General features: G+C 40.9%; 1 protein-coding gene across 1 annotated transcript in view; it reads right to left on the reverse strand.

The window, feature by feature from the left end:
- Positions 1-325: 325 nt before the first annotated feature.
- The window catches only part of Fam117b (family with sequence similarity 117 member B), a 79,342-nt gene continuing 63,339 nt past the window's right edge, over positions 326-16,328 (reverse strand). Inside the window, exons 5-8 of the mRNA XM_040753531.1 lie at positions 15,042-15,185; positions 12,934-13,159; positions 8,879-8,999; positions 326-4,326 (exon numbers count right to left, since the gene is read on the reverse strand). Coding sequence (XP_040609465.1) covers positions 4,008-4,326; positions 8,879-8,999; positions 12,934-13,159; positions 15,042-15,185 — 810 coding nt within the window. The 3' untranslated portion in view covers positions 326-4,007. The remainder of the gene's footprint in view (positions 4,327-8,878; positions 9,000-12,933; positions 13,160-15,041; positions 15,186-16,328) is intronic.

The raw sequence follows: 16,328 nt of genomic DNA on the forward strand, positions 1-16,328 counted from the left end.
AAAGCCTTCGCCATGTAGTACAGAATACCGACTTACCCAGCTAAATAATCTGCGACAAACATGGAACTCATGGGTTTCTTATGAGTGAATGCATGTCAGTGTGCCATGTGGGGCCGTGTCTGTTTTGCACTTACCATGAGGACAGGCTACATTCAATTCTAGAGCAGGCAGGGGAGGCCAACAACAGCCTGGTGTATATGTATTTTTCTATCAACTTGTGGAAGAGAATATACTATACATATGCTACACCAGGCTAGAAATGCTAAAAAATAAATGAAATTTGAATTTGCAGCAATATTCACAAAATACACAGGAAAAAAAAACCTCAAGAACAACAGACTTTATTTGAACATAGGAGTTCTATTCCCTGTGAGGCAGCAGGAAGCACAGGCTGCAGGGACACAGTCCACAACAATACTTATCATCGCTGGAAATGCTTGGGGGGGGATTTTGTTATAACTTTAAAAAATTGCATTAAAAAAGATTTACATCAACAGAGACAAAGATGCAGAGTTTAAAAAACATAAATTATATATCTCCAACAGGACTGTATAAACAAAATACTGTTCAGAGCCACTCTGCGGGTCACTAATGAAGGCAGAGTACCCAGAAACCTTAAAGTGCAGTTAAGTATCTTGGCTTTATTTTGCAAATTCAGCACTTCCATTAGTCCAGTTTTGACACACTCCAAACCCAACATTAAGGAATGAATCTCAACTTTTACAAATTTAGTAGTAGTGACAATTTGAATTTAGTTTTCCTTGAAAACCGTAACATCTCAGTTCTAATCCCAGGCACAGAGAAAGCTAAACATTCTGCCATTTTTTTAGACCTTCTTCTAGGAAAAGCCAACTGTTTCTTTAATCAAAACATAAAAAGTAAAAATAAAGATAGGCAGTCTTTCCCTGTTGCCAGATACACCCCAGTTAGCAACAGTGTCTTCTCAGAGGCAGATCTGGTTATGGTCCTAGGGTCTAAGAAACACTTTAAACAATATGAAGAATCTAGTATAGAAATAATTTTGACATTCACACCATATTAAACCAAAGAAAGCAAAACTACAATTTTTAAAAACACGATTGCCCATAAAGCAATGGTAAGTAGCTGACTTACCATCTCAGAAACAGTAAACCTGTACATCTATCATGGCAGGGCAGAAACTGCTCGAGGGTAAAGACAGACAAATAACTAGGGAACAGCTTCTTTGGCCAAAACAAAACAACAACAAAAAAACATGCCACTCACTTTTACTGCAATGGAAGTAAATTTTTTTAGTTAAACATTTAAATTAGGGACTGGGGAGATAAGCCAGTGACAGCACTTGCTTAGCATGCACGAGGCCCTGGGTTTAATCCCCAGCACTGGAAAAATTATTTCCATTAAAGCTACTCTACTGCTGTACAGTTTCTACAGAATGACCATAACTATGGAGTATGGTTTGTGAATATAATCATACCCACTCTACTGAGAGTAGACCCATTTTTAAAACCAACCACCTGGGAATTAAGAGATAAATAAAACAGCGAGGTGGATATATGGTTAATATATTTTAAGACTTCAATAAAGCTCATATGCTTAAAAATTAGCCCTTTGGCCCTGGCAGTTCAGAGTTGGTTTTGGACCTAGATCTTTTTTGTTTTTCTTCTGGTTTTATTTCTCCAAAACTCAAAAAGTGTTTGGTCACCGTACAATTCATTTACTAGCAAATTCACAATCTTCTTCCAACCCAAACCTCAGACTAAAGTTCTAAGAGCAGATTGACCTGAGACCTGTCCCCCTCCATGTTACTTCAAAGATACGTGCAACTGCAGAGAACTCGATCTGCCCAACAAGTACAACACAGTGGAGAGAAATCTATTACAGAGTAACACTATTTGTAAAACAAGAGAAGAGGTGGTGAACAACAAAAGAAAAAAACAGAACAAAACATAAATTTAATAGAATTCAAGTGGGGGACCCCAAAGGGTTAAAAATATGGCAACTAGGAAATTGGTGGTGCAAGCCTTTGATCTCAGTACTTGGGAGGCAGAGGCTAGTAGATCTGAGTTCCAGGCCAGCCTGGTTCACACAGCAAGTTCAGGACCAGCTAGGGCTACATAATAAGAGCCCGTCTCATGAGCAAATGAAATTAAGCAAAACCCTTTGCTTTTAAATACCTCCTTCTCCCTTCAGATCAACTCAACTGACTGGCATGTGCCTTTCTTCTGTACTTATGATACTGGTAAAATAGTAATGTCAACAGGCATGGCGAGGCAGAAAAAAATAAAAAAGGTACAAAAAAACCCACAAAAACCAAAAAACCTGAAAAACAAAACCCAACCAACTAACAAGTCTATACCCCAAACAACTGAGAGTTTTGCTGACTTAGAAGCTATAATTTACTAGTGCCCAGGAAGTTAATCTTTGGATGGCTAAAGTGCCAAAATTTATCAGTCTTCCTAACCAAAAACTGATGGATTCTCATAGATGTTCAAATTTATGTGATTAGTCAAAATATCCCTCATTTAACATTAAGTATAGCCTACGTTAAAATGCCCAGACATTCTGAGGTAACTAACACCTGGCAGGAAATGCACTGCTAGTACTTCAAGGTTTTGATGGAATGACTGGACCAGTGGGTAGAATTAGCCTTCCAAGCGGTGGGCCACTCTTGCAGGCTTTAAAACTTGTCTGATGTATGTAGCAGCGTAGGTTAGTGTGTGACAGTATTAAAACAATGCTTCACCAACACTGATGGAATTCACTTCCAAAGAGCTGCTCCTTAATTTTACTACCACACACCTAGAAATTAAATACTGTTATAGGACACTGGCAATGGTTACCAGATGAACCCAAACCCAAAACTGTACAGATCTTCCAAAGGTACCTGTTGTAAGTTCAAACCTCTTCTTTATTTCCCCCAGTGTGTAGAATGTTGGAGAAGAAATTAGAAAAATCTGTAGGTAACAAATCAGTGTCAATTGCCATCAGGAAAAAGTCAGTCCTCAGGGTTCTTGGGCTATGGATTGCTACTCAGTGGATTACACTCCTGGCAAACTACTAACCCTGACCAAGTCCACAAGACAACACCACCACGGAAGCAGAGGAGGAAATCCATGCACAGCCATTTCAGGGTCTCTTGGGGCTATGATACAGTGATGACTAAAGGGAGAATGACACCCGGCGAAGGGGGCAACCACGTGACACAGTTTACAGAAAACCAGAGAGCGCTGCACGCCTAGCTAACAATCCACACTTGAGTTTCTTTTGGCTCACTGACTGTTAAAGCACCTGTCTTTCTTTAGACTGTCACTTTTCTGACCACACACTGAGATGTGAGCAGGATAGTGCAGAAAACAGCAGTTTTACAAATACTTCACCAAAGCACAAATTCTGACATCAAAAAACATAAATCACATAATGTACGAATATTGCTTTTTATCTTTTCATATATACTTGGTTCAATGCATTTACCTATCAATTCTTATTTGGGAGAAGAACACAGTCATGAGATTGACATTGCTGGGGAAATGTCAACAATCCCTTTGGTCCCAAAGCTGAAAACAGCTGAGAAAAGTAACACCTAGAAAAGGGAAAGAAGAAACAGAGGCCACCAAAGAATCTTTTGAACATCCTGTTTGCTACTTCAGAAAATGTAACATTGGTATTATAAAATAGTCATTTTCATATAAAAGATGGTTTCTTGCAGCATCAATCATATCTCCCTTCAGAAATCATGTTTGCAGGGATTAGGTTTCATGTTTGTCTGTTTTGTTTTAAACAAGTCTAATTTGAAAACAAATGAAAATGTGATTTTGTTCCTCCAAAAGTAAAGAGACCTCCCATGTTTCTGTTGGCGGCCTTCATGCGCAGGGCAGAGCACTCACAGGGATGCGTTCTTCCAGCAGCCTCGTCACACATCACTGGAAAGCCAAAGCACTTCACAGCCAGCTGGGAGGACACGAAACCATCACAGTCACGTGATCTGCAGGGTTCTCAGTTTCCAGGAACCAGACATGAGCTGGGACCTATCCTTCAGCTTCCTCGATTGGTTCTGGCGGTGCGTGGAGGGAGGCGGATGGCAGGACTGTACTGGTTCCTCGGGACACCCTGTCTTGCTCTGTGTTTGCAGACAGGGAGGCCATGGAGATGGGCTGAAGCAGAGTGGTCGTCATGCCAGTGGTGACTGTCAGGCTGTGACCAGAGCCCTTGAGGGTAAGATCTGGTGTGGGAAGAAGTGGCTTGAGGATACTCACGAGGCAGAAAGCAGAGCCACTTTTAGGAATGAAATTCACCTTGTTTTTGTCAGGACAGTAAAAGGCTGGAATTTCATGAAGCTGTTTTGGCCTGGATACAAACAGACAATCCACTAATGTAAGTCACTGAATACTGGAAATAACATCATTTTTTTAAGACACAGGTACATTAAAAAAATAGATAAGGTATAGATTTCCTAAAACAAAAGAAAACCCACATGTATTTGCATTTTCCAAAATGATTTTTCCAAGACAAGACAACAAAGAAACTGACTATATAACAGCCCAGTTTTGTTTTTGCTAAATTACACCCCTAAAGGACTACTACTTGATGACCAAAGGTTTTCAAGTATTCTTTTACGCGTATTTTGTTTTTGTTGTTGTTATTATTACTTTTTGTTTTGTTTGAGAAAGTCTTGGTAACCCTGGCGATCCTGGAACTCACTCTGTAGACCAGGCTGACCTCAAACTCACAGAGATTCGCCTGCATCTGCTGAGTCAGCTATTAAGATTTTTCAGAGAAATAAAAAGTAAATGTGAAATTAAACAAACAAGGAAACTTGTGGAGTTGCTTTAGTTTCTTTCTGTCTCTGCCTCCCCAGTACTGGGATTAAAGGCATGTGCCACCAACACCCAGCATGCTTTAGTTTTTTGTGATGTTGGAGATGAAACCTATCTCAGTCTCCAAAGGTTCTTTTTTTTCTTTTTAATGTGCATTGGTGTTTTAACATGGGTGTTGGGTCCCCTGGAGTTGCCATGCGCTCTCTCTCTGTCTCTGTCTCTCTCTCTCTCTCTCTGTCTCTCTCTCAGATTTATTTGTTATGTATTTTTTTGTTATGTATTTATGTGCTCCGCCTGCATGCATGCACTGGAGGAAAGCACCAGATCTCATTGCAGATGGTTGTGAGAATTGAACTCAGGTCCTCTGGAAGAGCAGCCTGTGCTCTTAACCTCTGAGTCATCCCTCCAGCCCGTCTTCAAAGTTTTTGTCAAAGCAAAATTCTTCCCTGTTGCCAGGTCCTCCAAAAATTATACCCACTCCCAAAATATTTTGGTCTTAATGGTATTCCATGGAAATTTTAAAACTGCAAAAATTAAGTTGCTAAAATAACATGGAAATATCACAAAACTGAAGTAAAATCAAGGTGAGAGAAACCATGTAAGACAACTTTGATGGGAAAGACCCTGTTAACAGATGATAAAAATAACAGTTCTCAGCTGACAATTTGAGTTCAATCCCTGGAATCCAAATGATGGACGTGAACCAATGCCTTCGAGTTGCACTCTAATCTCTGCACACTTGCCCTTACACTTCTACCCAAGCACACAGAATCCATCACTAGTTTTTTAAAGTTGTGTTCTCATCTCTCCCAAGGACAGCTGAGTTCATTAAAGACGGCAGTAGGCCAAGCTGCAAAGACTCAAGAACAAAGTCCACAATCTCTTCAAACAGACTGCAGACTGAAGAGTTCTTGGAGGGGGCTCTGTAGACAAAACTATTTCAATATAATGTCTCCTTTGTAATGTGATGTTATGTATGGATTTACTGACTGAAAAACTGTACCTAGCATGGGTGCCCAGCAGGAGAGTTTGACAAACATGGCAGCCATGGTTTGTAAAGGTTTAGAGGCAACCTAAGGAGAGCTAGTCTGTAATGCTGTAATGGGAGTCAGGAGTCTGAAGAAGGAAGGACGGCTTCTTCAAACCTGTGAGTAAAGGAGTAACAACAGACTTGGTGACTGGGTTCTAACAACATGGATGTCCCTAACAATGCTGTGCAGACTCCGCTGACTGACACGGACACCTCTCCAAAGACAGTCTGTCAGTACAGCAAAAGAGCAAAAGAAAGAACAGGATTTAAATCTATGGAAACAACAGGTCAAGCACAAGCAGTGTCACAATGTTTTGGGGTGTTTTATGAGAGGAACACACGCTCAATTTTTACCTAGAATATCACTTGTAATAAAGTCAATGCTATATTTCTATAATAATGCTTAAGCTTCCTTTGAAGGTAGGTTTACTAGAGATGATATACTTTTATGCCTCTATCAAAATAAAGCTTTTTTCTGGAGGGGAGCAGGGTCTCTTAGGCTGTCCTTGAACTCACTATGTAGCTAAAGATGACCATGAACTTCTACCCCTTCTGCTCTCAGCCTGAATGCTGGGATTACAGGTCACCCAGGGCTTCACACACACCTGGTAAGTGTTCTACTAACCGAGCTAGCACAATGGACTAGGCTTGTCACTAATCTATACTTGCCTGATGTTTTATTTAAAATTATTTAAACAGGGCAAGGGATGCTTGTGGTCTCTAGTTTAAAAGAAATAAATGGCTTAAAACCTATGGTTCCTGCCGGGCAGTGGTGGTGCACACCTTCAATCCCAGCACTCCTGAGGCAGAGGCAGGTGGATCTCCTTGAGTTTGAGGCCACTTTAGTCTACAGAAAGAGAGAGTGTTCCAGGACAGGCTCCAAAGCTATGCAGAAAAACAAAGAAAGACACGTGGTTCCCAAGGATGAAGCTTGTATTTGTAAACTACAAGGTCCTGAAAAAGGGGCAGCACTGAGGTGGCAGGGACGGGAAGGATATGATCAAGATACACCGTTTACAAGGACGGCAATGTCAAATAGTAATATTCATCTCTCCTTTTTTGTTGTTGTTTTTTGAGACAGAGCTTTTCTATATAACAGTTCTGGGGAATGGAGTGGGGGTTGGGGGGGCAGGGGAGGAGGGAAGGGAGAGGGAGCTGGAATTGACATATGAATCAAGCTTGTTTCTAATTTAAATAAGAAAATCTTAAAAACAACAAAAAGCAAAACAAACAACAAACAACAACAAAAAAACAACCCAACTTCTGTACAGTTCTAAATCTAGAAAACATTTAAAAAATGACAGGAATTGAAAAAAACTACATTGAGATTCTATTTGACTATAGTCAGAAAGTTCATTACCAAGAAAACATGAATGCTGGTCAAGAGGCCAAGCCACACAAGACTTTTACCCAGGGTTGGTGGGAAGGTGAATTAACGTAGCCACAATGGATCAGTGTGGAGGTTCCTCAAAGCACTCAAAAAGTACTACTCATGACCAGCTTACTGCTTCTGGGTATTTACTTCAAGGACTCTAAGCCAGCATTACACAGAGAAATACCTCCATAGTAAGACTTCAGCTTAAACTGAAGAAAATGTAGTATATATTAACTGTAGCATTTTATTTGGTCATAAAAAAGGATAGGATGAGCTGGGCATGGTGGTACACATCTTTAATCCCAGAACTGGGGAAGCAGAAAGAGAAAGAGATGGAAAAGAGAAATCCAGACACCAGAAATGGGGACTAGGAAGTCAAATACCAAGAGCTGATAGTTTAAAATTCTGCTTCTTCAGGGTTGGAAGGCTGCCTAAGCCCTTAAAAGTACAGGTTGTTGTTATAGAGGACACAGGCCCAATTCCTAGTATCGATAGATTGGTTCACGACATTCTCAAACTCCAGTTCAGTTCAATAAGATCCAACCCTTTCCTTCTGGCCTCTGTGGGCACCTGGCACCCAAGTGGTGCAGGCATAACTCATATACATAAAAAATAATTAATAAAAATAGTAGAATGAGCCGGGTGGTGGTGGCACTCGCCTTTAATCCCAGCACTTGGGAGGCAGAGGCAGGCGGATCTCTGTGAGTTCGAGGCCGGACTGGACCGATAGCCTCCAAAACAATACAGAGAAACCCTGTCTCGTAAAACCAAATAAATAAATAAATAAGTAGACTGTTTATGGGTAGACTGCTTATGTAGTACGTGTGAAGGAAGCCCTGGGTTCAATTCCCTGAATATCACACAGACAAGATCTGCCACTTCTTAAATTATCTTCTCACAGTAGTATGACTGAGCCTGAAGTATTTAAAAGTGTGAAATTACTGGAGACCAAAAGTAGGCTAAACCCAAGGGCTACATGGTCTTTGGAAAAGAGAACCACACTGGGTGAAATCTGTGCATCACCTTAAGAGAATAGATGCTATACCTACTATGTGAACTTGACTTACCACAAGATACAAAAAGTTACAGAACATACTCTAGGAAGATTGGTGAGATAGCTCAGTCAAGCCTGAAAACCTGAGCTCAACCCTCAGGACCCACATGGTAGGAGGGAGCTCTCACTCCTCAAGTCATGCACGCATACACACACACACACACGCATGCACACACACACACACACACTCACACACACACACGCGCACACACACTCACACACACGCACAGACACACACACTCACACACACACACACACACTCGGACCCACATGGTAGGAGGGAGCTCTCACTCCTCAAGTCATGTATGCACGCACACACACACACACACGCACACACGCACACACACACTCTTACGACAGCTGAGGAACTTGGAATAACTGCTCTGTAGTGTGATGATACATGGGTTATTATCATACTACAAGGGAATTTGGGGCTATTTTCAACAAACATTGTAGGATACTTACAATTACATAGCTTGAGTGGCAGATCTGTAACTGTCCCATTGCTCTTTCAACTTGTCTGAAAATTCTAACTTAGAAGTGAGTGTTTAATGTGAAACTCCCAAGGAGTCACTAAAGAAGTTTTATATGTGTGTGTGTGTGTGTTTCTGTGGTATACTTACGAGCATTCTTCAAAGACTTTGACTCGTTCACAGCCCTCTGGAGGTTCCCTTTTGAACATGTAACTGTTGTTAGGTTTTGGTGAGGTTGCATATTTTGGCAAAGGAGAGTTGTTTCCATTTTCTGTAAAAAAAAAAAAAGACTTAGAATTATTAAAACACTATTATAAAATGCATCCTGATACCATAATTAATATTCCTGGACTTCTGCACAGGAACTACTTGAAGGCAGGAGAGTGCTTTCTTCACTAACGCCACTCTAACATGTATGGCATTCCTGACTTTCTACTTAGAATGGTCCTAGTATATGCCTGTATCACTCAACTCTTAAACTGCACACACCCCTATCTAGTTGCCTTATTTATATGCTATATACTTTGCAAATACATTCAAACAATACCTATTTTCCCTAGCACTTGTATTTGAAATGATTCTTCAGTGGTTGCTTGCTGTTAACTCTTGGTCTGCCCTGCAAATTTCCAAATCTCATCTTGCTGTTCCTCCTGCGTCTCTGCTTGAGGTCAAAGCTGAGCATACCAAATACCTCTTTCAGCCCACAGCGTCCACCACCTACAAGAAATAAATTCTACTGTTTCCAGAACTCTCTCCAAACTTCCCTATTTTCTGAACTTGGCCCAGTTCCCATTATCAGAGAGAACATTTCATTACTGACACTTGTGCTCAGCACTGACATCCTCAGTTCATGCTAGTCATTTACATTTCTTGGTATGTTATGTAAGTCTTCTAAAATATTCAATCTGTCAGGTGAACTATAAATCCCTTACTGGAAATAGTGATGTGACCCTGTTTCTTAATAAAAGAAATTCACAGGAGCCATCAATCATTCCTCTCTAAAAATCAAAGGCACCAAGAAACACAATTATTCCTAGGACAGATAAAACAAAAAAGATGGGAAGCCAAGGGGCAGATTTTAACAGCTATTATTTATCCAACATAGAATCTAACATTTTTCCCTGTTTTTTTTTTTTTTTTAAAGACGGGGTTTCTGTGTAGCCCTGGTTGTCCTGGAACTTGCTCTGTAGACCAGACTGACCTCAGACTTACCTCAAACTCAAGAGATCTGCCTGCCTCTGCCTCCCAAGTGCTGGGATTAAAAGTGTATGCCACCACCACGCAATTTAATAAGTTTTTTAAAGTCTAATTAGCAACAGTCTACAACTGCAATTTAAAACCCAGGCTTTTAGCTTTCTTTTGCTTCTGAGACAGGGCCTCATATAGTTCAGACTGGTCTTGAACTCACTATATAGCCAAAGATGACCTGGAATAGCCCTTCTCTTAGTCCTCCCAAGTGCTGGGATTACAAGTATATGCCATCATAGCTTGCTTTAAAACTCAGCTTCCTAAACTATACGTTGTGACCTCATATGGTGCCCCATAACTGAATGTGGGGCTACAAAAAAGCTGGCAGGAATAAAAGGTTTCTTGGTGCAGAACAACCCAAAACCTCAAACACATAAGGAATCTAGGGGCCCCTTCACTGCATCCTGGGCTTGGGGCACAGCATGTGTGCTCTACACTGCACACACAGTCACACCACACGAACCCAGGCTGCCTGACACCCTGAAGCTTAGATTCTAGGTTGTAAGTTAATGAACTAGTGTTTTCACTGCGGAAAAGAAAGATGCTTATAAATGTTTTCTTATAATTACTTAAGATGTGGTATCCAAGAGTCTATCTTTAAGTGCAGTGTTTGGTTTTAAAAATAGATGTTTATGCCTCTGAATTCAGTTTCACTTAAAAAAATAACTAAATGACACTGGTTGGAGATTAGGACAGAACTTCAACTGCTTCTGAAATGGCCACACACTATTTCTACTATTGTATACTATGCACTTGTACAAAGAAGCTTTCTCAGCATTGATAATCACACATTCAGAAAGTCAATCAACTCAAAAAATGCTGGAGATGCTCTATATCATCTTCGACAGAAAAAATTCACCAAGACTGAACTCTTGCACACACATGGGGAATGTGACTGTACGTATTAATAGAGGTGCTTTGAATCCAAACGTGGGTCTTCATGTTTGCATACTAAGTGCTCTATCAACTGAGCCATCTTCTTAGCACCAAGATTTAATCGTTTTTATCTTAAATTGTGTGTATGCTGTGCATGAGCTCATGCCCAAGCATATGCATGTGGAGGCCAGTGGATGTCAAACATCTTCCACTATTAAGTACCACCTTATTTTTTAAGTGGTTTTGAAACAGGACCTAACTATACTGCCCCAGCTGGTCTAGGATTCAGAGAGACTGCTCTACCTCTCTCTGCATCTCCAGCACTGGGATAAAGGCATGTGCTATCACCAAGCCGAGCCCCGAAGTTTTTGTTGATCTTTTTAAATAACTTTACTTGTTACTAGTGTGTGGGCCTGCACACACATAAGAAAATGAGAGGACAATTTTGGGGAGTTGGTCCTCTTTCACAGTGTGACTCACAGGTTGGGCAAGTGCTTTTACTTGCTGAAGCTATCCTGCCTTGAGACAGGACCTCTCACTGAGCTTGCCGTTTTGGCCTGACTAGCTGGCTGGTTGTCAAGCCCCAGGACTCCATCTATCTCCACCCCTCTAGTGCTAGGGCTATAGTCATACTGCACAGTGGCTGGAAGATACAAACAAAACAACTGTTTAGATAAATTTATGATTTATTATCAGTCTCTTTTATATACCGATATACTCAGGGACTCTAAATTATCTCAGGAAAAGGGTCTCAAGTGGAGAAGATACGAAGGCTGAGGTGGTGGCAGTGGCATCTAGTGAAGATGACATGCAAGAGACTCACAGCCAAGCTAAGCCAGACAACTTACAGATTAACTGTCACAACATTGATTTCAAGTACATACAACAACTATGATTAGGCCAACACAATATATTGCTCTGATACAGGCAGATCAAAAATAATCATATTTCTTTTTTGTTTTTGTTTTGGTTTCTCTGTGTAGCCCAAACTGTCTTGGAAGCTGGAGGTTGCCTACTTCTACCTCCTAAATGCAAGGATTATTTCTTTTAAAAGGTAAGATTTTGTACTTAATATTCAAGGTGCTTGTAATTTTAGGTTAATTTTACTCTATAAGTACCCCGATCTTTAACGAATATTTAAGTTTTCACATGTATGTGTTCCCACTTGTTTGTATGTGTCTCTATATGCATGCAGTACCTGCAGAAACCAGGAGAGTCCCCTGCAACTGGAGTTATAGACAGATGTGAACAACCTGCTTGGGTGCTGGGAAATGAATTATGGTCCCCTGCAAGAGCAAGTCTCTTAGCCAGTAATAACCTTCCAGCCTAGTTCCCTTCAACCTTTGAAAGCTTGTTTTGAACACTCATTTGGCTTTGAGATAAAGCAAGTTTAGAAGTATTATAAAAAGCACTAAATTGAAACTTCACATTTAATTAAGAAATACTAAGGTAGCTGGGCGGTGGTGGCGCACGCCTTTTATCCCAGCACTTGGGAGGTAGAGGCAGGCAGATCTCTGTGAGTTTGAGGCCAGGCTAGACCGACAGCCTCCAAAACAATACAGAGAAACCCTGTCTTATAAAAACCAAAAAAAAAAAAAAAAAAAAAAAGAAATACTAAGGTAATAAAATTCCAACTAGTCAAATGATCAAGAACAAAGTGCTTTCCAGGAAAATACCTATCCAGTACAGCAGTTCTCAACCTGCTGACAAACCTCCATCTTTAAAAATATTTACATCACAATTTGTAACAGTAGCAAATTACAGTTATGAAGCAGCAATGAAAGTAATTTAAGGATGGGGTGGGGTCACCACAGCATGAGGAACTACAGTAAAGGGTCGCAGCATTAGGAAGGTTGAGGACCACTGGGTAGTCACTAATAAGGAAGCTGTATTCACCATAAATACTGCAAAAGAAACAAAAGTCTTAACTAGACCTCCATCCCAGCACCGCAGCAAAGCTCTATGTTCTGAAATGCTGACCCCATTCCTCTGACATGTGTGAGCCACAGAGAGGAAACAGAATGTATGATAAAACAGGAGGATTCCATTCCCACCCGCTGATGCAACTGCACCCATTATACCTTTATCCCTGGGATCAGCAAGCAGGTCATCAGCTGAGCAGGGACTCTCCTCGCTGCCCTCAGTGGAGATGGTGAGGAAGGATGTGGGGGACACAGATTGAGAGCGGCTGCTGTTGTTGCTGCTCTTGTCTGCCCCTCCAGGGGTCTGTGTGTCGATGCTGCGAGTGCTGCTGCTCCTCTGAGCGAGGGGAGGAGGTGCACGATGACCATCTGGAATATCTTGTGGCTGTTACAAAAATACATGTTTACACTATTGATTTTGAAATTTATCAGCAATGCAACCAATGGCAACATTCTTCTGTGGTCAGAAATTCACAATCAAATTCTAAGCCACAAATCAGTATACCGGGCACTTGGGAGGCCAAAACAGGAAGGTTCTGACTCTCAGTGTAGCCAGACTACATAGCAAAGCAACATTTCAAAAACAAACAAGCATCCACCCTTCTATTACTGCACCTTTCTCATTAGTAGCTTCCATGCCTAACCTGACACCTCATTGAGAACCGTCATCTATGACATTTGTTTTCTCAGGGCATGGAACATAGGAGGTCAGTGTTTGCTGAATAAATGTACTGCACTGAATGATATCATGTACTGCTACTTCTAAAATTACTTTTTAAAAAAGCATTGCAGTAAAGGTGAAATTCAGGTGTGTCACAAGGTTTTTAAGGTAAAAGTGATAATTACACCAGGTAAGCCCTTGGTTCCTGTGCCCTCCTGCCCATTCCCCATCAAAAATCCTCTCCTTCCAAGAAATCTTCCTAAGAGTGAAAGGTTAATCACAGCAGTTCTAATTATAGGGTGAGATCAAGGAGACACTTAGGAAAGCTCGTGTGACTCACTTTGTAGGCAAACCAGCGCCCCCCCCAATTTTGGTTTACTTAGCTCTAATTAGTGAGGAAAAGCATACTCCATCCCACAGAATGGAGGACAGCAATGGGAGAGTTCTGTATTTTCAAATCTAAACCAAGTTTTTATCTTTTTATTTGTTTGAGATAGGATTTCAGTTATATAAGTCAGCTGGAGACCTCGAAACTGGAGACATCCTAACTGGGACTACAGGGAACCCACCACACGCAGCTGTCTTCACCTCCAAGGGGAGAACTTTATACATCTTTGAAGTATAGTTGGTTTTGTTTTACTCTTTGCCAGCCTACCACCCAGCTCCCAAATAAATACATGAAGACTTATTCTTACTTATGTCTGGCCTTAGCTTGGCTTGTTTCTAGACAGCTTTTCTAACTTTAAGTATACCTTTTCTCTTTAAGTATGTTTTGCCTCTGGGCTTTTTTACCTTTCTTTATTCGGTATCTTTCTTTTCATCTTACTTCATGGCTTGCTGGGTGGCTGGCACCTGATGTCCTCCTTTCCCCTCCTTGCTCTCTTCTCCAAGTCTAGATTTCTCCTATTTTTTTCTCTCTGCCTGCCAGCCCTGCCTATTCCCCTCTCTTGCCTAACTATTGGCTGTTCAGTTATTAGACCACTCAGGTGATTTAGACAGGCAAAGTAACACAGCTTCACAGAGTTAAACAAATGACACATAAAAAGAATGCAACAGATTGTAACAAAAAAGTATTTCTTCAAACTAAGAATAGATGCTGAGATAAATACACTATGATGCATTTAAGTTTAAACAGCAATTTTTCTATGTAAAATGGCTAAGATGAAGATGCAGCATACCAACTCAACCCAGATAACTATGACAATCCCAGAGCAGGTATGCCAAATAGTCATGACAAACATGAAGAGGAAGGTCCCTCCTTAGAAACACTTTGCCCACCCTCCATAAACTGTAACTTACACTCGTTGCATGGAGTTTCAGCTAAGGAAAAGGACACTGCCCATGTGGTATTTTCTAAACATTAAAGAAAAACCTTTTCTGTTACAACATCTGAACCTAAGTCAGGCCAGTTCATTATGTGAAATGCAAAGAAATTAAAATTCTTCAATTCCTTTCATGATCATAGTTTTTATTTTTTTATTTTTTTACAAACGTTAAACTGTCATTCTCTCAAGAAGAAACTTAAATACAGAGAAGAAAATGGCAGCAGTCTTAGTGGGAGCTTGGAGCTCAAAGCAAGGCTGCTTTGAGGATAAAGACTACTTACAACAAGCTGCTCTTCCTTCTCCCCAGTTTCCTTAATTATGATCTCGATCTCCTGGTTCAGTCCTTCCACACTGTTCCGGAACCGAGAGCCTGTGGACTTGGTGATGGGGACAACAGGAACAAGTGTGCTCTTTGGAGCAGGGGCCTTAAGCAAAAGTGAAAAGCGATGAAGAGTTTTCAAGGTGCTGTAACTCAAAAATCAAGACCAAACGACACTCACAGACCTCAAGAACTTCAAAGCAACCATATCTGCACCTTAGGATATATGAGATGTATTTAAAGTTCAAACCCCAGACAGATAGACTCAAAAATTTATCCACTTCTGTGATAGACTCGAAGGGTCATTATAACAACAGCAAACACTGCTCTACGTATATCAACCTCAGAAATGCTTTCCTGCAGCCAGTGAGGTGGCTGAGAGTGTAAAGGTGTCTGCCACTAAGCCTGACAATGGAGTTCAACATCCAGGATTCACACAATAGAACCCCTTCTAAAGTCTGTTTGTAACAACAGGAGTACATAACTGCAAATAACTTTCCTTTAACATTTATTCATTTATGCCTCTACTGTAATGGTTTTAAAATGTTCAACTCAGGAAATAAAAAAAATAAAATTCAAGCTGGGTAGTGGCACACGCCTTTAATCGCAGCACTTGGGAGGGAGAGGCAGGTGGATCTCTGTGAGCTCAAAGCCAGCCTGGTCTACAAAGTAAGTTCCAGGACAGTCAGAGCTACACAGAGAAATCTTGTCTCTAAAAACAAACAAACAAATATTTCTTTCCTGGAAATTCACCTCTTACTAGAGTGTTTTTCACTGTCACAGTGCTACCTTTTAAAAATCAGTAACACATTAAATAATTATAATATGTTACCTGACCCTCTAACAAGATGCTCAAAATAAAACACAGGGTGGGTTTATGGGAGTATCTGCCAGAGTTACTGGCAATGGTGTGCCAGAAGCTGTTCTGTCTGGTTGGGACCCATGACTGACTCATTCTCATCCACCTGGGAGAGGTGGCCAAAGAGAAAACACTAACAGGCTTCCAGTCATTTATCTCCAGTTTCATTCAATGGATAGTCTTTTTTAAAGGATGGTTATTTACTTTATGTCCATTGATATTTTGTTTGCATGTATACCTGTGAGAGGGTGTTAGATCCTCTGGGACTAGAGTCACAGACAGCTGCAAGCTGCCATGTGGGTGATGGGAATTGAACCTTGGTCCTCTGGAAGAGTAGCCAGTGCTCTTAACCACTGAGTCATCTCTCCAGCCCCCTCAATGGATAATCTT

The sequence above is a fragment of the Mesocricetus auratus genome, unplaced genomic scaffold (assembly GCF_017639785.1).
Source record: "Mesocricetus auratus isolate SY011 unplaced genomic scaffold, BCM_Maur_2.0 Super-Scaffold_100010, whole genome shotgun sequence".
NCBI lineage: Eukaryota > Metazoa > Chordata > Mammalia > Rodentia > Cricetidae > Mesocricetus > Mesocricetus auratus.